This window comes from Mugil cephalus, chromosome 6 (genome assembly GCF_022458985.1).
Source record: "Mugil cephalus isolate CIBA_MC_2020 chromosome 6, CIBA_Mcephalus_1.1, whole genome shotgun sequence".
NCBI lineage: Eukaryota > Metazoa > Chordata > Actinopteri > Mugiliformes > Mugilidae > Mugil > Mugil cephalus.
The window spans coordinates 11,845,598-11,872,017 of record NC_061775.1 but is presented as its reverse complement, the minus strand read 5'-3'; the positions used below and the strand labels follow the sequence as shown (position 1 = coordinate 11,872,017).

General features: G+C 40.8%; 1 protein-coding gene across 6 annotated transcripts in view; it reads left to right on the top strand.

Moving 5' to 3' along the window:
• LOC125008969 (LIM domain containing preferred translocation partner in lipoma) overlaps positions 1 to 26,420 on the top strand; it is a 145,548-nt gene that overhangs the window by 80,585 nt on the left and 38,543 nt on the right. For all 6 annotated transcript variants that reach the window (XM_047586407.1, XM_047586401.1, XM_047586404.1 and 3 more), the window contains 2 exons: positions 9,598 to 10,194; positions 25,828 to 25,924. In XM_047586407.1, the coding sequence (XP_047442363.1) occupies positions 9,598 to 10,194; positions 25,828 to 25,924 (694 nt within the window). The remainder of the gene's footprint in view (positions 1 to 9,597; positions 10,195 to 25,827; positions 25,925 to 26,420) is intronic.

The window sequence follows — 26,420 nt, the reverse complement described above, 5'->3', positions numbered from 1 at the left end:
TTTTGTGATAAGATTTAAGTTGAAATTAAAAAGCCCTCCCCGTCTGAATCATCCACGTGTTGTGAAACAATAACGTGCAGCGCAATGAATAAAATATTGAAAGCCTAGGAAAGCTTCCCCAGTTGTGCCACGCTGCATCAAGGGGTGTTTGTGTGTCTTTTTGCGTGGTGCTTTAACAGAAGTAGCATATTTCCAGATGGATTTACAGAAGCCAAACTACTCAACTGTCACTAGGCTGCCTCCTGGCAGTGCCCGAACTTCTGGAAACAAGGATCAGCAACTCACTTACAGTTCACGGTTCCACCTCAATTAAAAGCTAGTGAAGTTCACTGAAGCTGTCTCGTTGTTTGTGTCCATGGAGGAAACTGAAGTGTGCAAGTTTTAGTGGTAATTAGACTGATGACTTCAATTGCTGAACACACAAGGAAAGGTGGTGTATTTCTGTGACGCAGACTTTAGAGGTCTTCTGTTAATTATTTAAACTACATTGGTTTGACAGTGTTGGTCAATTTCCTGATTTCTTATTTGTTTCCGGTTAAATATGGTGAAATCATTTGTGATGACTTGCAATGAGTTTTTTTCTAGCACTGTGGAGAAATTGTGTCCCGCTCATCTTTTCTAGAATTGTTGTAATTCAGTCACATTGGACAGTTTTCCAGCATGAATCACCTTTTTAAGGTCATGTTACAGCATCTCAGTGGGATTCAGGACAGAACTTTGACTTAGCCACTCCAAAGTCTTCATTTAGTTTTCTTCATTCAATCAGAGGTGAACTTGCCGGTGTGTTTTGGATCATTGTCTTGCTGCAGAACCCAAGTTCTCTTCAGCTTGAGATCACCAACAGATGGACGGACATTATCCTGCAGGATTTTTTGGTAGACAGCAGAACTCATGGTTCCATTTATCACAGCAAGTCTTCCAGGTCCTGAAGCAGCAAAACAGGCCCAGACCATCACAACACCACCGCCAGATTTTACTGTCACTATGATGATCTTTTTCTGAAATGCTGTGTTAATTTTACACCACATGTAATGGGACACACACACCTTCCGAAAAGGTCAGCTTTTCTCTCGTCAGTCCAAAGAGTATTTTCCCCAAAAGTGTCGAGGATCATCAAGACGTTTTCTGCAGTTCTTTTTGCTCAGCAGTGGTTTTCATCTTTGAACTCTGCCACGCAGATCATTTTTCCCCATCTCTGTCTTATGGTGGAGTCATGATCACCTTAACTGAGGCAAGTGATGCCGGCAGTTCTTTGGATGTTGTTGTGGGGTCTTTTCTGACCTTGTGGATGAGTCGTCATCCAAAAGGTTCACCGCTGTTCCATGCTTTCACCATTTGAAGATAATGGTTCTCACTGTAGTTCACTGGAGTCCCAAAGCTGTAGAAATGACTTTATAACCTTTTTCAGAGTGATAGATCTCAATTACTTTATTTCTCTTTTGTTCCTGAATTTCTTTGGATCTCGGCATGAAGGATCTTTTGGTCCACTTCACTTTGTCAGACAGGTCCTATTGAAGTGATTTCTTGATTAAGAACAGGTGTGGCTGGGTGTGGCTAAAGAAATTGAACTCAGGTGTAATAAACCACAGTAAAGTTATGGTTTAACAGGAGTGGCAAACTGTTTTTTAAACAGAGTTGTATAGGTTTGGATTTTTACCCCTGAGTGATAAAAACAGCATTTTGTGTTTACTTTTGTTAAAAAGAAGAAGAAGAAGAAGAAATCAGGAAGAGGGTCAACACTTTTCCCCACAGCTGCATGATGTCACACCCCCATCACTGCCCACTGGGGAGCTCCCCTGACCACTAGCTCTGTAGCCTCCGAGTTTTTTTCTGTTTGCATTCACATAACAGGAACACTGGACTGACATAACAGACTACTGTTTTAAGGCTAAATTTAACAGCAACAAATTGTTGAAAATGGTTCAACCAATCACCGCACACATACGTCACTCAGGGTACATCTTGTGCTTGCAGAGTTACGACCCTGAACTAGGAGCTAAAAAGGACTCTAAAAATGTCTTTCCACTAATCAATCTCAGTCCCTGCACTGTTCCCCAGTGCCTGCAGTCACTATTCAGTGACTATTCGCAATGAACATTGTGGTTTGCCTTTTAACACTGGCAGATGTCAAGATCTGGAGAAAAAGAGTATTGGAAAATGTAAATAAACAACGTTTTGTTAGTTTTTCAGGTAAATTAACATGGCGATGATGTTTTTCAATAATGTTCACAACTCGTATGCGTCGCCCACAAGTGACATTTTTATTTGTCAGTTTTTCAGAACATTGAAAGGTAAATGTAGATGTTTTAAATCAGATTTTATTTTACACTATTCAGACACATCATTTCAGGGGCAGTGTGCTTTATTTGTTTGACACATCCTGTAATGTCTGTCTGTATTTGTACTCGGTGCCAAATAGCCTGATGTCTTTGTAATAAGTTGTCATGTCCACAGAAAACAGATGGGCAATATTGAAGTCTACTGACAGTTTAGCTGAAGCCAAATGCTTGAAATGCTGCTGAGATGGATCCGACCACATGAGTGCCTTAAGGAAGCCTCATTTCACACTGCGCCAGTCAAGCCATGCCGTGACACTCGCATCTCTCAACAGGCAGAGCATTGTGACTGGCACTCGCTGTCACAACATGGCAGAATGATAGGCCCTCGGTGCTTGCTCCCAAGTCTCCCACTGATCGTGGAGTCTGCTGAACGATCGCGGAAAACGTAGACGATAGACCACCCCGGTGGTATTCTCCTCCCTGAGAGTATGATAGGGTTGGTGACCTTTCCTCAGCTCCCCTTGTGAGGCTCAAACTCTGGAGGCATCTCAAGGGAAGGGCTCACCATTTCAGCCTTTAAACCCTTTCCTCAAAAACCCTCTTCAGCACAACCTCGGTCTGTGATTCCGTCCATAAAAAGTAAACAAAATTTAAATCCTAAATATAATCATTTGAAATTGCTGTTCGTATATTTAGGTCAGACATAATCATGTGGCGTATTGTGTAAGATGGAAATCTTCAGATCAGTGAGGGCAAAAACAAACCTCGCTCGTTGGAATACGAGAATTGATCACATCTCGTAGGCTTGTTGTGTAGAAGTATTTTTATAACATGAGATAGAAAGTGAAATGCCTAGAGGACCCAACAGAACGTAATCAAATGTCTATTTTGTGACCCATGAGTTAATTCATGTGATGGACAAGTAGGGGATTGTTTGTATGTACGACAAACCTCCAGATGAGTCATCAGCAATATTTTAACATTTAACAAGAAGAAAACAGAGCAGCAAATAACAAAATATAAATGTAACAGCAGACATGGCTGCATAGGGTTTGTAGTTGCATTTGATTCTTACCATTGCCTTTAAATTGGCTGATTTGTAGACGTAGCTTATGACATATCACAGTCTGTCTGCATCTTTTAAAATGCTGACATTTTGTTGTAGCTTAGCACAGAGACTGGAAATGAAGGAAAGTGCTAGCTCACGTCTGTCATACTATAGGGAATTCACCAGGTAGCACATGTCGCTAATGAACAGTCAATTTGCAATTTGTTTAGTCTAAATGGTATCGCCAAAGATAACATTGTTTCTGTGCTAAGCTAACTGATGGTAACTGATAGTAGCGTTAATGCGTCTTCTAAGATTCATAGTAATATTCGTCCCACAGTGTCTGCTAACGTCACATCTACAAACCTTTTGTCTTTGCTGTTTAATCTGTTATCTTTGCAGATGTTATTGTTGTGAGCCATATGGAATATTGGGCCTGACATTTATTCCTCAGAGAATGTCAGATAAAAAAATAAAATGTAAATCTTTTGTCTTTTATATCGTTATACATGTAAATGGGAAATCAGAACCAGAATTTCTCACTGTTTCCCCATCGTTGGAACATAAAATGTGCAGTAGTATTTATTACAATATAATTAGGGTTAATCTTACTGAGGCTATAATTTAAATAGTTTTGAGCGTGTATAATCTTTTTGTATCCGTTCTGAGTCACCTTAAATCACCACTGATCACCGCTGATTTGTTGATTCATGTCCTCACCCGCCCTAGGTGTAACATGAGCGCAGTTGGAGGCGTTGCAGCGTGTGCTCTTGTTTCCTGTCTATCTATATCTGTTTTTACTGTTGTCCTGCTGTAGTGACAAGAACGTCCTTCACATGTTTGAACTTTCACAACAGTTGGACACTTTGATTTAAGCCGCTCTGAAGGTGGAACATATTTTCATCAGTCAGGAATCTGTGTAATACTGTGCACATAGTGGCACCTGACATTTTAGTTATCAGCGCTAGTTTGTGCCATAGTTCCCAGTGAGCGCAAAGGTCAGTCACATATTTGCACATATACAATTGAAGCTGTGAGACTTTGTTTATCTCTCACAGTGGTGACAACTCAGCAATATTTGCCTCAGTTGTTTGCAGCTCATGCTGCTGTCACTGGTATGACGCTGGTATGTATGCTAGCCAGCCTGGAGTATTCCTTATAAAAGGTCAAGGCCTTAGGCTGCTATTTTTTGCTGTGGATATTTTGTTCTACAGGGCTCTGACGTAAGTGCGTGATTGTGTGTATCTGCAGCTTATGCCCATGGCCTGACTGGACTGCTTCAAGATGACACTCTGTAATTACAGGCCTTTTGTGATATTTCACTTCCCCTCTCGGTTTGTTCTATGTGGCACAATTGTCTTTGATTGCTTTGTTACTGCATGGAGCAGAGATGTTGCCACAGTGCTGGTGGCACCCATTGACCTTAAGGCCAGTCTGGCTGCAGGTTCTGAGTTTTGACAGGGCAGCCAACTGTGGACAGCGGAGTATGCCTTCAGGGCTCTGGGTGTTCCGCCAATGTTTGTTAGTCAAATAAACTGCAGAGTATCATCCGTTTGTCTTTTAATAACAGAGTGAACCAATAACAAATTCAGTTTGCGTCAGGAAGCTGTGGCAATCGGCTCCCAACCCGTAACACCGCTGAAGGACTCACCGTCAACCGCTGTCATTGCGTATTATCCGTCTTACAGTACTCACACAAGTGCACCCGGCTTCTAAGAGAACAGTCGCCGTCTCTGCGATTGATGACCTCGACACACTGTAAACGACTGACGTTTTCAACAGTGCCGTATTTCACCTCCTGATGCAGGAGAGGTCACAAGTGCATGAAAAGCTCATTACAGAGATGAGTCAGAGATGTGTGGCGAGAGAGTGGCCTGTAGTACTGCAGCAAGAGGTGAGTGAAACAATTAGTTTCTGCTGTGTGAGAGCTACAAAAACACACATTTCCCTCTTTTGTAAAGATAGCCTGCAGAAGTGCCACGATCGATGACTCTCAGGGACTTTTTTTTTTCTCAGTATCCCCGAAAATGATTTTTAAGTTGCATCAGTATGTAATACGCCCTACTTTGTATGAAGTTGTTACATCATCCTAGAAATATTACATGCCTTTCCCCCCCTGAAACCAAGTTTTAAGGGATTACATAACTGGGAATTTTGAATCATGGACTTGTTCACTACACCGACTCTGTGCTGCATTGGTGGTATATCAAAGAATCTCTGTGTCATGTACTGTACATATCACAACTACAGCCCCCCTGCATTTTATGCGTCTGTAATCTCTGTATAGAGCGCAACAGCCTTCAGATATTACAAAGTCAGTCTGCCCAAAAAAATAAGAGCTTCGCCGATTTGTGCTGTACATAAACTATTCTAAATGATACAGTAGGAATGGGAGCATTTTGATAAAGATATTCTTTTTTATATAAAAAAAAATCTTGTCGCTTTTGTTTTTAAATGGCCTTCAGTCGGTCAGAGACTTAAGCTCCAACCCTGTGTTTAGTTGACGACTCACTCTAGCACCTGAGGAATGACGAATGAATGAAATACTTGAACTGAAAGTCCTACTTGGTATGTCTTTTGATAGAATTATTGTCAAAGGAAAAAAGAAATCAGTAAGCACACATATTGTTACTTTATTTTTTTATTTTTAATTTTTAAAACTACTTACCTCAAAAATCTTCTATGGAGATGACTAAGTATACAAATATGAACCCACGGTCAGAGAACTATTCCTTACAGTGGTTGAGAAATTACATGGGAAGCTTCTCCAATATTATCAATAGAAACCACAGATTTCTTAGAAATGTTGACCTTTTATTTCAGTTTTATTTCACAGCGCTGCTCGTAATCTCGAAAGAAAATATGTTCCAACATCTTCAGATGCAGTTTCGGTAACACCAACAATCCAAAGAAACACTCAGGTCGCAGTCAGCCTTGCACAAAAATAGACGTGGAAGTGAGAAACGAAAAGAGCCTCAAGGGTTCATAGGTAGAAAATAATGACACAGTTAATTAAAATACTGTTGTCCCTACTCTTGAAACTGATTTTAGTAATTCAGTTCCCCTTACAAATTTCAGAATTTCTATCAAAACGTTATGCAAATTGGAATTTCCGTAAGATTCGAAAAAGAAAAAAAAAAGGAGTTAATGTGCATTTTATATGTAACGCTTTTGAAATATCGACTTGTAAAGCCAGGGGTTGTCGTTCTGCTGTCACTTGAAGGCGCGAAAGAAGAACAATACGATGAGCAGATATAAGATACGTGGCACAGAAAGTTCCCAAAATGTTTCTAACGCATTTAATCTGCAAACGAAAGAGATAGTCCAAAACAGCCAGAGGTCTCGCCACGTTCCACCGAGACATTGTTTAATCATATTTAATGTGCCTTATCTGGAACTATTTTAGGAAGAGAATTGATACCCCCAATTTCACAAGCGTGCAGAGGCTGAAGGATTGTTAAATGTGACTATTGTGCCTGATTGTAGCGAGACAAGATGACAGAAGGAGGGAAGATTAGTGATTGCCCCAGTGTTGACTGGGAATTCTTCCACGCTCACGTTGTCAGCGCTGAATTGGACAGATGCAAATGGACGGCAGAGCCAGCAGTCGCTTTTGTATGACTAAGAAGCAGGAAAAAGTTGAGAGAAAAATATCCAAGGTCTTAGATGAGTCTGAAAAGATGCAGAACTTCTTCCTCTTAAGGGGTTTTCCCCGAGCTTGCTGAAGAGAAAGAAAAAAAGAAAAAAAAAATCCCCCACCCTCGTGGTTTGAAATGCAAAGTTAACAGTTTTGCTCAGTCGCCCCCCCCTCCCAACCCCCCCACCCCAAGGCTTGTATAGTCTCTCCTAATCTTTTTTAATGTGTCAAAAGGCTTTCTTGAGAGTCTCTGTGAAATTTCACACTTAAGTTGTTTGCAAAGTCAGGCTGAATTATGGTGCAGAGTGAGGGTTAACTTTTCTGAAGGGGTTAGGGAAAACTTTTTAAAAACTGCATGTGTTGTGTTTGTGTATGGAGGCAGTGTTAGAGACACAGGGTGCATTCAGATAGCTGGACGCTGGATGTATGTCTGGACTTCTAGATATCAAACTGCCGTACACGGGCAAGTCTGACCATACAAATAGACATCAGTGAATCACTGGCTGTGCAAGCTTATTTTAACTGGGAATATGTTATAACTGTTATTATTGATATTAAGTCAGAATTATCTTTTGTCAGCCCCCAATGGAATTGTATTATGGTATATGATGGTTTCTCTAAACCTGTCTGCAGAAAACAGTGGAGCATTTTTACTGTTGCACGTTGCAGCACACCGTGCAGCAACAATTAACAATTAGATTTGTAACAATAACAAGAAAAATTTAAAAATGTGCATGTAGGCTACAATCCTGCATACATCTGAGTGTTTCCACTCCCCTAATTATGCCAGCATAATCTAGTTTTGCCACTGCTATCTCATTTTTATCAATGCAAATTGTCCGTGGCCCTCCTTGTCAGTGTCCACATTGTAGCTAAGATGTCATTTGTTACCGCCCTCATAAATACATTCAGTTGTCGGACATACAGCAACTAAAAAGAGAGTTCAGCTAATGTGGAAATCGTTTCCGCTTTTCCACTACACAGACATTTTGGCTCAGATTTTGTGCATTTGATTAGTTTCATCACCCTCAGAAAGGGCTGAATCCATTCTCTTAATGTAATTTGTGGAAAACGTACCATGACAGTGTAATTATATTGAGGGGGCCAATTTGCATTTCCAGTGCTCTGCAAACTAAATGTTACTGTAGGTTCTAAGGCCTTAAAGATAAATTAATAATCTAGAGCATTTAAAACCCATGAAACATTTAAATTAAGTAATTTCACTTCCTAAAGGGCATAGCGGAGATGTTTCCATACATATGCAGACAGACACAGTTTTTAAATAAACATCGGCGCTAATCACTGAGACAGAAATGAGAGTGAGAGCAGAAAATATTTTTTGGAGCTTTTAATGGTTCCTTAGGGGCTCCCCTCTGACTTAGATTAGATGGGATTTAGACAAAGTTGATGGGTTTCCACCAAAACTTGGATTTCTTTTCATCTCAGTACATTATGAGGAGCACATCGCTGTATACTTCTTCTCCGATAGAAATACAACATAAGTGTCTTTATTCAGTCTTTATTCATTTACACTGTTGATGTATAAGGGAGCGTAGCAGTGCAGGAAAACATTACTATTTGTGACATCCTGTGCAGCAGGCTTTGATCAGCTCTAAAGGGAAATCGATTGGAAGTGTTGCTCTGCCCCATTTTAAAAGACATCTCATCAAACCGAGTTGAAAAGGGTCTAAAGACTACAAGTGTTCTTTTTTGTTCCTCTAGTACTGCAAATTTAGTAATTGACTCTGATTTTTGGCTTCAGGCAGTAACCTAATAAGGCCATCCAAGGTTAATGATAGACCCTTTTTAGACTGGCTGAACGTCTGACACCGATATGTAGTGGTAGTGAAAAACAATTATTACTTACATGAGAGACACTCGGGGCAGAAGCCTGTGACATCTGAGTGAAGTGTTGTTTTTCTATTATTAGCGGCCGTATTTTGCTGTAGTTTGGCCTGTGCTTCCTGCGTTGCCATCGGACATGAGATCAGAATGCCACAGTTGCTCAGACAGTGCGAATCTTAGCAGTGGCTTGTGTTGCTGCTTTATAGCCATCTCTTCCCAGGAACACCAGCTCCACAAATCTAAGTGATTTAACATCTTTCCCGTCCAAGCAGCTGGAGTCAGCACAAGTGTCATTTGCCATTGCCAATCTGCTGTCATGGCGTCCTCTGCCAAACAATTTATCCCTTCCCCTCCAGCTTTATTAGCCATAGATTATGGGTGGCTGTAGACAGTGTAGAGCCTCTGCTGTCGAGGTAGCCTTGTAATTGACTGTGTGGAGGCAGGGTGGATAATCATTTGAGTGTAAACCACACTATCAGTAAAATGCTGTTGAATACATCTGTTGTGTTTCTTCGTTTTTCATTCATTAATGTTTTTACTCTTGCTTGCCGGTTAAAATCCTTTTTAGCCACAACGGTTCTAAAGATTTTCCCTCTGGTCAAAGCTGAAATATCTCAACAACTGCTCAATGGATTGGCATGAAATGTCCATTCATGGTGCCAAGATGATAAATGCTATGACTGAGGTCCGCTGACTGTAGCTTTGACTTTACCTTGAGGTGGACATTTAGGGTTTTAGCATTTAGATTTAACTTAAATTTTATGGGTTTCTTTTCTGTTATTTTTCAGAATTCTGGGTCCTCAGCAGGCTCCACCCCCAACGCCCCAGTGACTGGCTACAAGCGTATGGTCATTCCGACGCAACCACCTCTCACTGCAACCAAGAAGTCTACACCCAAACCTCAGGCCCCTGGTGGAGTGTCCTCTATCTCCCCTTCCTCCCCCAGCCCGGTGGCCAAGCCTCAAAGCCACATGGCTCCTCAGCCTGTGCCAGCCTCTTACGCTACAGCATCCACTCCAAGCCAGCCCACCTTCAACGTCCAGGTGAGGTCGGCCCAGCCCGGCCCCCAGCATCAAGCCCCCGGTGGGCACCACTTTGGCCAGCAGCCCATTCGCAGCCCTGCACAGGTGCAGTACATGCCCGCCCAGCCTAAAGGTCCTGACTTTGCTTATGGCCCACCACAGCCTGGCTTCTCTCCAATGGCACAGGGTGCCTATCAAGAACAGCACCACCCTGGAGTACCCCAAGTAGGTGGAATAAGCTCCCGAAGACCTGACCCTGTTCCTGCCCAGGCATACCAACCTTCAGGCCCCAAGAAGACCTATATCACAGATGTGCCTCCAGGCTTGGCTCCATACATGTCTGGACCAGCTGTTCCACCAAAGGTAAGAACAGGTTTCCCTCGTCCCTCATCCCTCATCCACAGCCACTACTCAAACAGTTGTCATTAGAAGGATTCTCACTGATCATTGCTACCCACTCGGCCGTACTTCCATGGTTTTTTGCAAGTTATGGTCCAATTTGGTGGCAGGAAGTTAAACAGAGTAGCTCATTTCCATTACTTACTTGAAATCACCTTGGGATTCTCAAGCTCCTTTTTGAGAATCCCAAGGTGATTTCCGGTCAGATGGGATATTTTTAATCCCTGTAGTGGTTAGGTTGGCCCTGGAGCTCCTTCCTAGTTAGATATCCCTGGAATATCTCCTCAGGGAGGAGCCGTGACTGGACATTTGAAACACCTAAACTGGCTTTTGTCAAAAGCATAACTGTCCTTCTTCAAATGTCTCTGCAATCTTTGAAGACTGAAAAAAAACTAACTTGGTTACTTACATCCAAAACCTAGACTTTGTGGTCACCACATACACATTTAAGGAGTTTTAAACATTTATTCAGTTTCTGATGCAACAGAATGACTGAAACCACCTAAAAATTTACATGGTCACAGTAACAGTGACAGGAATAACAGAAGTAGGAGTAGTAGTGTGTGGGTGTACAGGGATTGTATTCACTGTTGTATTCACTTTTACTGGTTTCTCAGTTTATTTGTAGTTACGGTATGTATGTGTATAGTATGCATACATTTGTGCCGCCTCAGGTGGCAGTGCAGTTGAGACCTGTGTGAAATGCACAGAATAAGAACATATGACCATCTGACTGCAGGCATGTGCAAACAGCCAAGATCTAGTCTCCCACTGTCATTCTGGAAAGTATAATATCTAAAAGTTGTTTTGATTAATACATTTCCAGTCATATCTGTAGGCACTATATATATATAACCAAATAAAAAAGAAATTCAGAGTAAATTCAGTATAGTGCAACATACAGCATCTATAATACTTTTACTTACAAAGTAATAAACACACATTTTCATGTAATGAAAAGCTTTGCAAGGCACTCGATCCCGCACTAGATCTTTTTATAGAACTGCTCTTGACTGAGAAGAATTAGAAAATGCAGTCCTTCCTTAGAACAGAGTACTCTATGCCACAGAGACAGCTATTCTAATCTCAGTATGTTCAGCCTTCGACAATCTCTGGAAAGTGGAAGGCCCCTGAGTTTTCTTTAATTCAAGGATTTTATGCCGGTTCAAAATACAAACTGGGCCTCCCAGCCTCTGGGAATAGCTCATCAAGGACCCTACTTTACTAAATACAAATTAGCTTCAACATTGCAGCAAGTATCTTAAAAATAAGTCTAATTATATTTGTTCAAAACAAAAGTCTACATTTTGCTTGAAAAGCTCGCTTTGGTCCCAGTATGATACATTATTAAAAAACAAAAGGTGGCGTTTAATAGTTTTGTGAGCATCTCTTTGATTTCAGATAAAAGCAAATCACTAATTTTACAGATATAGCTTGTACACTGTATGTATATATTTGTCTTTCCTTCCCAAGGATATACTGTAGCTGGATAATGGGCCGACCCCCTTTCCTCCTGCTTTATTTGAGTGCTTTAAAAATAAGGAACTATGATGTTCCGAATGCACAATTTGATTTGAAGAATGTGCTTTGTAGGGATGTGATGGCACATAATGTTTGACCTGACCCTCCTCCAAAATATGTGCATCCAATTATTTATTTTTTTTGTTTGTCTGTGCCGAATATAGCCCATCTTTAATGCCAGAGACATTATAAAAGCCAGATTAGAATGAAAGCAACATCTGTCAACTTTAACTTTATGATCATCACTCTGCTTGACCCCATGTCATGACATAACCTTTTACAAATGGCAAATCCACTTTAAAGTAGTGGATTGTGACTCCTTTAAGTCGTTGTGTAAATAAACCAAATCACCATCAATTAAAAAGAACTATTAACATATTTGTCATAGTTATCTAGAATTATCTCCAGTCACTTAGAGTTAATGGTGGTTTTATATAATTCCCAGCTCTTTCTTAGTAGGGGGTCTGTGACTTTGATTGAGGACTTTATTAAAGCGGTCATTTCACATAATTGAGGGTATTCATAGAAGGTCAGTGTCATTAGAAGTCCGAGATGAACTCATTGGATAAAATTCTATCATCTAGACTTATTCTGATTAGCCGCTCTGGCCTCTGCCTCACCCCGAGTCGCCCTGTGCCACCCAACCACCCAATTTCCCACAATATCCTTACTCACACGTAAAGTGGAGGTGTTAAAATAGCTTCTCGCGTCAACGTGCTGCAAGTACACTTTATTACCCAACTCCAGCAGTGTTTGATCTTTATTATAGTCCAAAAAATCAACAGATTTTATGGCTGCCGGTTAACATAATAATTTCCACAAGTCTTTCAGTCTTTCCCGAAATTGGAGGAGAGCTAAGCTGAGCGATGACTTGTGTTATTGCTGAGCTTGAGTGACATTTGACAGGGGAGGATTATTTTGAACTACTCAATCCCCGCAACCAGTTAAAGCCCCTCGAAGGTCAATAATGGTTTCGACTGTCAAACATGTTTAAATAACTTGACACTTTTCTGCCTTCCAGTGCTGGCCACTTTGCCTTTTGACCTGCACAAGAACATATGCAATATGGTGCCTTCAAAATGTGTCTCTCCTGCTCGGCCAAAAAAACCCTTTTAAATATGTAACCTCATATGAATCCTCATTTAACTCCTAAAATTGTGTTGAAAGTATGATATATTATATCTTAAACTGAAATTGTCTGTGGCTAAATAAAGACTATTACTAACATACCGGGTTCTGACAGTGAAAAGTCGACTAAAAAAGTAAACAAAAACCAAAACATCTATACTATATACTATACTAACAGTAACAATAGTCTTCAACAGTTTTACAGTCCAATGAGATTTTGTTTTCAATACTACAAGTCTTGACATCTGGACAGTTGATCGTAAAGATGTGGAAACACAACACAACAGGAAAACTCAATCAGATCTTTTTTTGGAAATCTAATATAATATAAACTCAATCAGCTGTTTCAGGCTACATCAGGCTATAGTGTATAGTCTAACAATACAATTCAATGTCTAAACAAGATGAACGTTGTGTTTAAATGCATATTAAATAAAATAAAACTGGACCTATCATCGACCCCTGGGGAACTCCAGATTAGGAAATGTGGTCTTATTAAGCAGTGTCTGAAAATTATATAGGATATAACGATGTGTTCTTTCATGCACCTTTACCTACCCACAAAGATCAGAGGGTCATTTAAAGCACCGTTGCTATATAGATTAGGTAAATGTATATTCTAGACTGGGTTGCATGTGCACGAGAGTTAGTTCCATTTATGCATGGAATGCGGCGATCAGGTGTGAACACTTGCTGTGTTTACATCATATCATCTCGTCAGGTAGTTGACCCTAGATGACCTAAATTCATGTGCAGGCCTTAAAACAGCAGTCACACCGAGTGTAGGGTTTCCAGCTCTGTTATAGATTGCCAGAGAGGATTCTGTGACTAGTGCTGGGTTACCATGTGTAACTACAAAGCAAGAGCCCAAGGCTTTGACAAAATGAAGGCATGTTATCTGCAGCGCTGTGATCTTTTTTGTGTGTAGATGCACCTTGAAACAAATTGCATTTTATTTAGCGTCAGCCATTAACACGCAGTCCCATATTTTTTGCAATTATGAAAATTTCTCCATAGTGGCTATGGAATAGCCTCATTAAAAGAACTCAGATCAGTGATGATATCATAAACATTGAGTATCTTTCTGTGACCCCCTGATCTATTTTCATTTCCTTTACTGCTCAGTTGAGCTAAAAGACTGAAAGCTCATCCACATATATAGTATTTGTGTGTTTTTCTATAGTCTTATCAAAAGCGTTGCCCCGTGGCTACATGAAAAAGAGCTAAATACTTCCTTAGAATTTCTTAAAGCTGCCATCTATTTTTACTGAACCATAGCATTTTAATGTATCATCAGAAAAAGCAGTCTTCAGTCCTCACTGTGTACCTCAAAACATGTATTTATTTGCAATTCAAATATCAACAGACTTAAAAGACCCTATCATTATATCTGTTTCTATTTACTAAATTTAGCTTTGTCGTGTGAAAACGTTAATGCGTGCGCAGGTAATGAACCTAGAAGAACAATTAGAACTTTTTCAATGCGGTTTCTAAGTGATGTTGTCTTGACAGCGCAATTTAAAACAAAATGAGTTGTGATTTTGAAAAAGCACTCCCACTCATATCTAAATATGAATACTCCAATTACACCTGTGAGCCCTTCTGCACTTTAAACAGTTTAAGTTTTTCTTCCCATACTTTTCAGGTAATTAAAAAAACGCATAAAAGCACAAATAACAATCTCAGAATTTTTCGCTACAAACAGACATTTTCTTTTAATCATCTAAAGCGTTGAGGATTTTAATGTGTGAATCACATATACTGGATATATACAGTTACCTCTGCCTGCCTTTATATGTAAATCAGAGTGAACAGTCATTCACTGTTGATTAAAAAAAATAAATAAAATATATATATATATATAACTTTTGTGTATCCTTTGGTGCTAACATGCGCTGAATTCCTTCCCATCCATCAGTGTAAGACATTTGTACAACTAATTGTTTTTCATTTTTGAAACCTGAATTAATATTTAATTGTTTTCTTTTCTGTCTTTCTTTTCATTTTACGCTTGCTACCATATGGCAACCTTTAGACTGGCGAATAGCACCGTTTGTGTTTCACTTTACTTTTTTATGCTCATTTTGAATTCATGCACGCAAAACAGTGAGAAACCAGAAATGAAAATATCATGCCCAGCCGAGGTGAAAAACCTGACATATTTGCAGGTGGCACTGAAGTCCACTGAATATATATTTAATACTCGCCAGCGGTAGAAGATGGAACGTGCATTAATTTGCTATTTCTGCCTTTTTTGTGCGGATAATTTGCACTACTGTTCAACGGCTGCACAAACATTGCTCCAAAGTACTTCTAGAGTTCAAATGTCCATAGTGGACTTTTAATATGTGATAGTAGCATTGCTCTCGTTTTATTAGTAATAATAATAATAATAATAATAATAATAATAATTTCTATTCCCTTATTAATAACATATGGGTAAATTCTTTTCTTTCCCTACATTTCATCCATTAATTTGTTCACACAGTAGTGTTTACACAGGGCTGCCACTTGTGTAGCGCTTGGGGAATAATTTGGTCGCCCCAAAGTTCTGACCCCTACTTTTAATAAACACATAACCATGTTTATGTAGTGATGCTACTGTGGGTCAGTCATATTCCTTTTATGAAACCAGCAAATGCAACTCCACATGAAGGCATCATTTTACATTATTACTATGCAGGAAGCACCAGGCAGCCACCAATGCATCACATGCATTTGTGACATCTTGGCGGACTTTAAAGTTCAAAATCCTTTTTTTAAAGTACAGTTGTTCACACAGCAAAAGAAACCCTTTCTGATTACTCAAATTAAAAATAAAGCCTCAATTGACAGTTGAATTAGAGTCAAAGGCCTCGACACATACCAGAAAAGGCCTCATTAGGTAACTAAACCTGCTCACCCTTGTAACTTGTGTCCGTTTGAAATATTAAACCCATTGCTTCATATCAATTGACTGACTTATGTCTTGTAACCACGCGGCACACATTCTTGTATGTTGTGTCATCAGCACTCATCAACAGTCATTACACCTCTTCAGCCTGTGTGACAGGGATCAAATGGCCCAACATGCACAAGCTACTGTATATAATTACCACTCTGCCGTACAACCATGTTGTTGGAGGACGTGGTGTGTGGCGGTGGTCCACATACGATCCGGTTACTAAATGCTTCACGGACTAAAGGTCAGTCAACTGGACCTGACTCTTGAGGTCAGTGATTTAAAGTGGATCTGCTTATGTTTCAGTTTCTTGTGCCAACACATCAGAAAGCTTCCTTTCAGTAGTTGCTTCCAGGTTTAAAACGGACTCTCTGGGCTTTAACGAATCACCAGCATAAATATAGCCACAAGCAACAACACGGGGGAATTAGACCCAGTAGGATTAACTTGTGGAATTAGTAAATAGAAGACTTTTTACATTTAAGTTGCTGCAGGCTCATTTCAAATGTGAAAATGATTGTTTATAAGTCGAGTTAGATGTCGTTCTGATCTATTGTTGTTTTAAATACCAGAGTTTATTGTTCAAAATTCGAATAATATAATTCATTGAGAACAAGAATAAACTAAAAATAAATACAGTCGTAAATGACTTGGTGTGTTAAATTATTTTGTGACTTAAAAAGACTGAACAGCACAACCTTTGGTGCGTTACGCTGCTGTTAGACATATGAGACAAATGGATGAAAAATTAAAGGTGCCTTGTGGGGGGGTTTCACCACAAGGAGAGCAGGCTTTTCCACAGCTGCAGTTAGTGGAGGTAATGTGCTAAATGGTGCAGTAGTTATCCATTTTCATGGAATATCATCAATAAAACCGGAGCTTTTTCCGCTGTTCCATGTCAAAAGGCCACATATCATCTGGCTTTAGGAATTTATGGAAATTTAACTTCATGTAAAGTAATTAAAGAAATCTGAAGTCATAAAATAGGCCACATTGCATCTCACATTGTAATAGTCTGATATAGTTGGTTGAGTAAAACTCCGCAGTTGTAGCGTCATTTCTTCCCAGTAATACATCTAACTTTTCCAGGGACTCACAGAACTGCAGAAAATGAAAACCACAAAATTTGTTTAGTTGTTTACTGACCATCTTTACAACTTTATATATATATATTTTTTTTTTTTTTTTTTATTTTCTGGCTATAGTGTATAACCGTGTAAGTGCTAATATTTTGCTAGTTTGCAAGTTTAAAACCGACTTGCATTTGAGTGATCATCATAAAACTCCCACAGGTATTTTTCCTATGAAGTGGGGGCAGATTGTGGTGAAAATAAATTCCCTGGAAATACAGAGCTCTTGATTCCTGGCATTTAATCCTAGTTTACAATTACACAATCAGTCTCATAAATAGATGAGTGCTTCAGTGGAACCGCAAAAAAAAAAAAAAAAAAAAAAAAGTAGTACTACTGGTTCAGCACATTTAATTTATTAAATGACATTAATTTTGTACTTGTTGGTCTCACTCGGGAGTTGCTGCGCTTTCTCTCAAGTTCTTTTTTGTTAGTTGTTGATTGGCCAGTCCATTCAGCCAGTCGTAACCTCCAGTAGATCAGAAGTGTTTGTCACATAACTGCTCATAAATAATAGGCCCTGCCACCCTGTTCCCTTCTTGCCCCCTCGGAGACGACGAGCGCGGCTGGTAAATAACTGACTGGATCAATAGCTGTCAGTGCAGTTCAGTGGGCTCCGGCAATCCAAAAATGTCTGAGCAGTTTATTTTCTTGTTTTCGGCCTCACCTCTCTGGCCCGTAGTGAAGAGATGCAGACGTATCCTGCAGGACCGAGATTATTCTGCAGCTTTAACCGTGGTTAGTTTGTGATACTGTGCAGGACTGTAGTGGCATTTACCCACCTCTCAAATTCTGAAAAGGTGTTTACGCAACCCCCTGACATCAAACCACCACCCACATGTGCTACGTGGGTCTTAAAACAAACGCACCCTTCGTTCTGTAGATGAAAGGAAAGACACTGAGATCTTAATCAAAAAACAACAACCTGTCAAACAAAACAGCACAAAGCAAGCAGTCACAAGGCCTTCGCTTGTTTTTATATAGTCTCGCTTTAAGAGTTCATTTCAAGTTATCTTAAAAGTGCCTCCCCAGCTCGCGACCTGTATTCACACCGCATTACAGTACCGCTTGATACACTGCCAGGTTTTTTTTTTTTTTTTTTCCAAAAAAAAAGTGAGGCTTTATAAATTTCCAGACACTGAATGAAGGGATCAGGAGAGAGGGAGAAAGTTGAAATGCAGCAGTGGAAACATGAGCAAGTGCAACTGATTCAAAACAAAGAGATGCAGGAAGGGAGATAATAACCGATTCAGGTTCAAGCCAGGAGTCAGCTGGTGGAGAGACTGAAGATTTCATCATGGTCTCAAAATGAGATTTTTAAAGCCTCATATTCCAACCAACAACAAATTTATTTCTAGTGTTAGTTGTGGTAAACAATCATATATATTAATGCACGGTCAGTCAGGACCTTCACTTATTTACCACGTTCAAACATATGGACTATATACGGATTATTTTGGTAAATTAGTTTTATTCCAGACGAGGCTCTATGAGGAAGATTATACAAATTTGGTAGTTTTCAAGAGACTGACTGGCCCATTCGTCCATCATTAAGGTTTTAACCACCCTTTATTTTACCACTACAGCCCTGACACTGCAGCATGCTGGGTCAACTCCGTCCATCCTGTTCGTATTTAGGCAACAGAAAGTATTAAATGTGTTTTTAAGCGCCTGTTTTTAAAGTTATGTAAAGAACTGATGATGAACTATAATTATTTTCTAATATATTGATCCTTACAACATGGGCTCCTCTAGGAAGAATCAGACACCAGGCAGCTAAAAACCAACTGCATAAACAGTGGCCCCTGCTGGCTCCTCCTGGACATGGTCCCCTACAGTGTCTCTCTACATACAAAGAAACAAGTTTTCTCAGTATTTATTCTTTTTTTTTTTTAGTTGGAGCATTGCTGAAACCAGATTCCTCTCTGCCCTCTTCACATCCTCCTCTGTCCACAAAAAGCAGTCTTTTCTCCGCTCCTGGACCAGAGTACATGAGACGTGTGCACTTTCGAAACATTTTTTTTTCTCATCAAGGAAGTCTTTGGTGTGTTGTTGGCGTTTCCAGCGGCAGCGTTTGGTCAGCAGTTATCTTTCAGGGTGTCATTCAGATAAACCGTGCGGTCGTTTAGGTGGAAAGGAGAAGGATATATCATGGTTTGCTTGGGAGGTAAAATTACACAGGAGATCGACAACACTGTGTATTACAAAAGGGAAGTGCAGGCTGCCAATACATCGATTTGAAGGGATAACCTGTGTGAGTCTTCATTACGTCCACCGCATGTGTCTAAATATAGAATCCGACGACCGCGTGAGGAAGGATTTTCAGCTCTCGCCCAAAACCAGGGAAACCTGTATCCTGTGTAATATGGTGTTTGCTCGTTTCACGGGATTGTAATGGTATACAATGAGACACCAAATAAGTTTTATCTCCGTCCCGACAATTTGTGCAGTCATTTGTCGTTGTTGTTTTTTCCGATTGCTTGTGGCAGCCCTCTCCACACTCTCAGATTTTCAAATATCTGTTTGCAGGGGGATGTGTCAGTTCCGAACAGATGACCTAGTTTTTAGACACGCACAATCTCACAAACACTGAAAGGCCCCTCCACATACATTACACGTCTACGCAAATCACTCCTTTATACGGATTCAGTTCTCACTGCGTCGACTTGAATGGCTGTGGAGAATGTCAGTTATGGAATTGGTTAATTTTTAATTATCGTCGGCTGCTCTGTACACAGCTGCTCTACAGTTGGCTGTTATTTTTTTTTCTGCGGCATTTAATTGGAGCTGAAACAGCATGACCTATTTTGTTTGGAGAGAATGTATACTTTATCTGCGCCTCCTCAGAAGGTGGCCTTGAGCTTAATTTGCAGCGCGGCGATGGTTCCTCTCGAAGTGTAATGCATTACAGATTACTCATAACCTGTTTAACATCGCGAGCAGCAAATTCATCAACTGGATTACGTAAAGCCACCGACATGTCATCCCTTTCTCGCACTTAGACAACTCTTAAATTAATCATGCATCCGCCTAAGAAATGACAAAGCGACTTTCCCCCACAAATGCTGTTGCTGTTATTCCAAGAGAAAACCTGACAAATTGTCATTCCTATTTGTCTTAATTCAGCCTGGTCAGTCTTATGAATGAATATGGAGTTTCTACTGAGGTGCACGCCTGTGTCATAGATAAAGCCAGCTGCGAGAAATGGTCTCTGCAGGATGGAACTAAATAAAGCCGTCCCACTATGAACTGATAGCTCTTACTGTACAGTGTCAGATTGTGCTGAAGCCCGAGTCGACACGCACACACATGCAGACGCACACAAACTCAGTGAAAGGATAGCGTGACTGATCCAGCAATCCTTTTATTGTTTCGGTGAAACGGAGTCGCCTAAGCTGCTATAATCACACGTTTAGTGCTGCGGCAACAAATGCTTATTTTTAGAGATTTCCAATCCAATAAAACAAAAATGTGATTGCTCATGAACCTTTACTAATGCAACGGTCCATTTGCTCTTGTTGTGATTTATTATTACTATTATTTTAATAAGCCATTTCCCTCGCAAAAAGGCTCTGTGTCCATTTCGGATAATTCTATTGTGATTTAAGGAGACAAAAAGACAGGGTGTCAGATTGTGAGCTGACTAAAGCTTCTCTTTTAAAAGCCCGAGTTAAAGCTGCAGCTCCATTGACACTAAAGAGCATTTCGTATTGTAAAAGTCCATCATCATTTAATCTGTGGATAAATATGTATGTGAGTGATTGTGCCTTTCTTCAGTTTGTGCTGATCGCGCAGGAAAACGTCGGGCTATTGTTAAAGGTGGGACAATTGTGTTTGGTGTAAGGTGCGATATTGCATTTACAAAAAGTAGAACAGAAGCAATACGCAGCGATAGATGACTGCAGGTTTAGAGACACAGATTAGTGTTGTTTGGCCGTTGTCTCTTTCTCCAGCGCTCGCCGTTTCCTCCTTCTGGTTATCACTTTCAGCTCAGTGGTTTCATGCTGTGGCTCTCAGTCTCATTGTCTTTGCACATTGCTGGTGGACTGCGCTAAAAGAGACCGTTTCAAATATGAGGACACGACTAGTGATTCCTCAAAAGTTGAACAGACGTTTGAGTTCGCTTCGTTTTTTGCAAAAACAGTAACAAAACTGAAGATATTGTGCTTTTTCTTTTTTGGATGTTTTTGTAGAACCCGCTGTTTGTTTGAGATCCTCTGTTTCTAGCACGCTGGCAACTGGCATGTGGTACTATACTGACTGGAAGACTTCAAAGCTTTGCTTAGCCCACATTTCTGCCCATTTCAGCCAGTTGTTGGTCATATACCTCTTTATAACATTCAACATTCAGGAGGACCCACTGAGCTATTGGGACTGTATTCTCCTCTGAAACCGGAAGCTAGTAAAATTGCTGGAATCTAATTAGTATGTTAGCTAACTTCTAATTTTGTGATTTTCTAATGTGGCCACTAGATGTTACATGTCTTTCATGTGATTCAAACGCCTGCTGAGTCAGTGGCTGCTCCCACAGTGTTGTGTTTGTCCCACATTATACACAGGAGGGGGCTCTAGCTAGCTTCCATGGTCTAGTTGTGGTTACATTATTAAATTGCCAAACCGTTAAAACCAAGGCACTGAACTGGATGCTGGATTCAAAGCTGGCACCCGCTCTCTTGAGTGGAAATTGCCAAAAGACCAATTTTTATTTTTTAGGGAATTGTTTGTAATGGAAATGGAAAACTGTAAAAAATTAAAATTGGGCTGTTAATAGATGAAAATATTTAATCTCAATTAATCGCGTCATTTCCATAGTAAATGTGTTATTAGTGGAAGTAAATCATATTTTTTAATACATTGTAAATGTACCTTTAATTTTTTATTACTCTTATGAGATCAGACAAATATGCTGCTTTAGTCAAATGTATAATATTAATGCAACAAACTAAAACGATGACAAATACTGTCCAGAATATTGTTGTCCAGGCGTCTCCGTCACAGGTGATGATGACTTTGTGCTTGTCCCAAAGAAGCGTCTAGAAGGGATTTGAAGCTTGAGTCTCTTTTCAAAAGATTCTTTATCCATTTCTGCTCATTTATTTCTGCTGCTTCATTCAGATTTTTTTTGCATTTAAACTGGTCTTGTATTGGTATTGCACTTTTTACCTGTTGGTACTTAAAGTACTTAAGTGGCTCATTGACACCCCAGTGCCGACCACTATGAGCCACTGGGGGGGTTCAGTGTCTTGCTCAAGGGCACTTCATCATGTGGCACGTTCCAGTGATCGAACCGTTAACCCTCCTGTTTGTGGACAACCCACTTTGATTTCCACTTCAGATTCTGCTTGTTGTCCTCTGTGTTGCTGCTGCTTTGATCACTTCCTCATTTCCCAAACTACAGCCTGGGCCGGGGTCATAACAACAAGAACGTGTGTGCATTAACAGCACATTAAAAATTCATTTAGACTGCCCTAATAATAATAATAATAATAATCTGAGTGCAGATGGCAAGAGGATCAGATCAATTAATCATTTACGTCCTCCTCACATTGTTGTACCTTTTGCGAGACGATAATGTTGCTCCTCTGCCGTGACTCGTGGAGCCGATGCTCTGCGCCGTGTTTTTATTTACCGCAGATCTGTTCGCTCCCCTGCCACATTCTGCAACATAGCAGGTGATGATATGTAAATAGTTCCAGCTTCCTGCTCACTTGCTCTCCTTTGTTCCACCTCCTCTAACAGAGGTGTGGATCTGATGCCCCGAGAACGCTTGTCTCTCCCGCTCACTCTCTATCACTGCAGCGGAGAGCAAGAAAGACAGAGCCTGAGGTTTGGCTCTTAGCAGGACGCGATGCTGTCAGGGCATCAGGTTAGAGCATGTACTGAACTCCCCACCCCGTCCCCGCCCTGCACCCACCCAGCTCCACTCCTCACCTAATCAGTTCTGACACAATGCCAATTCCACAGTGGGTGGCGCACACAGGTTTATTCATAGATGTGGCAGTGGGCCAGTGATCGCCTCCCAGACCCAGTCACCGTGTATCGGGTAGCTTACATCAGCGGGCATTTACAGATGTTTTGGTTGTTTTTGATTTTCGGTGGTCTGGCTTTTAACGGTGCTCTAAAAAAATCATTCGTCAGCCTGAAGGCATGTGATAGCTCATCGAGATGTCTGCGATTTGTACTGCGACGGATTTAGGAGGAGAAAAAAAAGGATATGGCAGATGTCTGGACCTATAAGCTTCTTCATATAGGAAAAACTGTGGAAAACGTGTGCAGCTGTTAACACAGTCACCTCTAAACTTAAGCAGGAACTTCAATGAAACTGCGACCGAGTGTCCTGAGGGTGTAGGCAAACAATTTACTGAACTGAGCCAGACATAACTGAAAAAATCATGTCGGCAGCACGTATAGCGGCTGTATGGTTTCTATTGTTGCCTCTGAAAAGCTGAACAGGAACTGCGAAGCAATCATAAAGCATGCAGGGAAGCAATTTCTTTCTCTTATTCAAGTGAAAAATTATTCCATGCTGTCACAAAAGACTCCCTAACAAGGTGCTTTAAACTCTCTGGCAGTGCATTGCTGCAGGGTGTCAAAGAGTGGATAAGATATAAATGAAGCTTAAACTCAAAAGTCTGTTTCTGGTAATAGCAGCATTTCGTTCCCTCTCCAATGTGCTTTTGATGTGGAGCTAAGATTAACAGTGTTAAATCGTCTCCTTCACTGTCTCAACCCAACAACATGGGCATAATGAGCAGTGGGTTGACAACAAGAGCACTTCTCTGAGTTAGCGTGCGAGGATATTGAACAGAATCCTTCTTTTTTATTTTCTGCAGGTTGTTGTATTAGAATTCAGCCCCGCCGTGCTTACCACCTTTGACCATTGTGTATTATTAAGGAGGCAAGAGATTTAAGGTGACAACAGAGGAATACCCAACCGCCGAGGAATGTTCCCTTTCATCTCCTCCTAATCCTCCATCAAGCGATCCCGGCTAGTGATGGCTGAGCGGCTGAGGAGGCACAAGGTGCCAAGGAATCCAAGAGCTCAGGCCCAGCTGCTCTCTAGAGAGCGATCCGGCATGGCAGAAAGATTTACACGTCGTTTGTGTCGATCCCTCAGAGTTAATGAGGCCTACTGTTTGGGCTTCCATTATCAGCCTGCTGCATCCTGAGCCGAGGCTGAGCCAAAGTCATGCATCATAAAGTGTGGAAGCTCTTTGATACATCGTGGACAGTGAGCAGAGCTCAGCGTTTCTCACCGTCTCTGGAAATAAACTCAGCAGACCATTGGCGGTAGTCGTTTCACATGGACTGTAAATTTGCATCGGCGCTTGTTAAAGCTACACCTACATTGGATATATTTTTGTAACTTTGACTGACACGTTCAGTGAGTCAAGTGATTGATGATTAATCCTTATATACTTGGGTGTGTTTTTTACATTAGGAACTAATATATAGTTATTATTCCAAACTACAGCAGCATGTAAATAATGACATAAGCTTAATTTTCTTGTTTAAATAAAGTCTTTGTGCAGACAAAAATGCAAAAACATGGCTTCTGTGTGTAAACTCATATCTGTGCTCTACTCATAGTGCAACATAAGTATCATATTAACATGCTCCGCTGGAAGAACCAACTTAATGTGACATATTAGTATTATTTTATTATAGATTTCTTATTACAGAAAACAAAAACAAACTGAAGATATCCAGGCCCACACTCCTCCTGGAATACCTTGGTCAATACTCAGTCAGTAATACCAGAAGCGCTGCGCGACAGGATCTCTAATTATCCATTCACTCTGAATATAAAAATATTATCATATTAAATCTCCTATTGACAAATCTGATTCCTTTATGTGACAAAGTAAATCACAAATAAATTAGTCCAAAACCCGCTCCCAGATGTCACAATTAGGAACCCCTCAAAGGTCATCTCAGATCACGGCCCACGTCGCAATATTGAAAATCAAATCCATTGTAAAGATCGAGACGACTCCAGATCCAGGGAAGGTCAACGTTGTGTCACCGATTTCTGAAAAGGCTCGGCCGCGCGGCGCGAAAGGAGTCGCGTTCGGGCCTCCGGGGTGTCTGAAAAGGACACACGCACCTGCGATGGGATCGTGCCGCGAGCTGGAGCCGGAGCCCGAGCCCGAGCCGGAGCCGGAGCTGGGGGAGGGGAAGCCGCTCTTTGGCTCTGAGGATGATTGGCAGAAAATGTCAGGCACAACACGTCAGCCCCATACAGACACACAGCAGGCAGATGTCAGAGACTGCATGATAAGAAGGAGGGCAGGCTCACAAGGAAAGGAAGGAAGTGGCATCTTCAGAGAGTTATGTCATCCTTCCAGAATCCTTTACAGATTAGGCCCCAGCACATCTCTCACCTAAAGTCTTTTTGTGCTCAGAGTCTCCCGACCTATCGCCCGAATGTACAAGCCTTTAAAAGCGGCTTTCTTCTAATGTTCGCCCCTTCTTCTCCTTCTGCTATCATTATTTTCCAAACACAAGGATTAGTCAGGGTCACAGTTTTTACCACATACTTGCGTTGCACAGAAGGAAATGCACAACCTTCTGGGCTGCACACCAGCGGGGCCTGAGCCAGGGTCAGATATCTCAGAGGGGACAGGCAGACTGAGGACCATCCACTGCATGTAAATTACAGTGAATGCATTTAGTTTGACCTTCAGGCAGTGCTTCATCCTGATTTATTAAAGTCAGGTTTTTGTGACGGTTTAAGTTGAAGGTGGACTCTTCCTGCTAAGCAGTACATTTGCTGCACTTTTTGCTTTTCATTTGCAATGAGCTGCCGAAATGTTCCTCTCAAATTATCTTTTTGAGCCTTGTGAATTCACATTTGTTCTTTTCTCCGATTCTCAGGGCATCGCTCCCTCAGCCCACCCTGAAGATGAGCTCGAACGCCTGACCAAGAAGATGCTGTTTGACATGGACAACCCTCCGTCTGAGGAATATTTCGGTAAGATGCGATAGCTCCCCAGACTTGTGTCTGCGACACGTGTACGATGTTAAACGTAGCGATGAGTATGAATGGTAAAGGAGTCATTAACTTCCACGCTCAAGTAATCTCGTCATTTAGAACATGATACGTACTCCGCAGAAGATGGCAATTAGAACGATATATAATCCAGAGACGCTATCTGTCAGTATTACAGTGTTTTTGTCTGCAGCTAGTTTAGCAGCATTATGGACCAAATAAATAGAAATATGAGTATGTTGATGGAACATACAGTAAATTATGTTTGTTTTTTCTTTGTTCGTTCAGCAAAGTGTCTTGAAATATACACAAAAACAATATAAGCACCTACACTGCTAGTAAAGAAATCAATACAGCAAAGCCTTTATGTGTACTGGAGTGTGTAATGACTCAAGAGGACTAAATAGCATGAAATCCACAGGATATAATATTAATAGTGATATTAATGCATTGCGTTACTTGCATTATTGTCCACTAT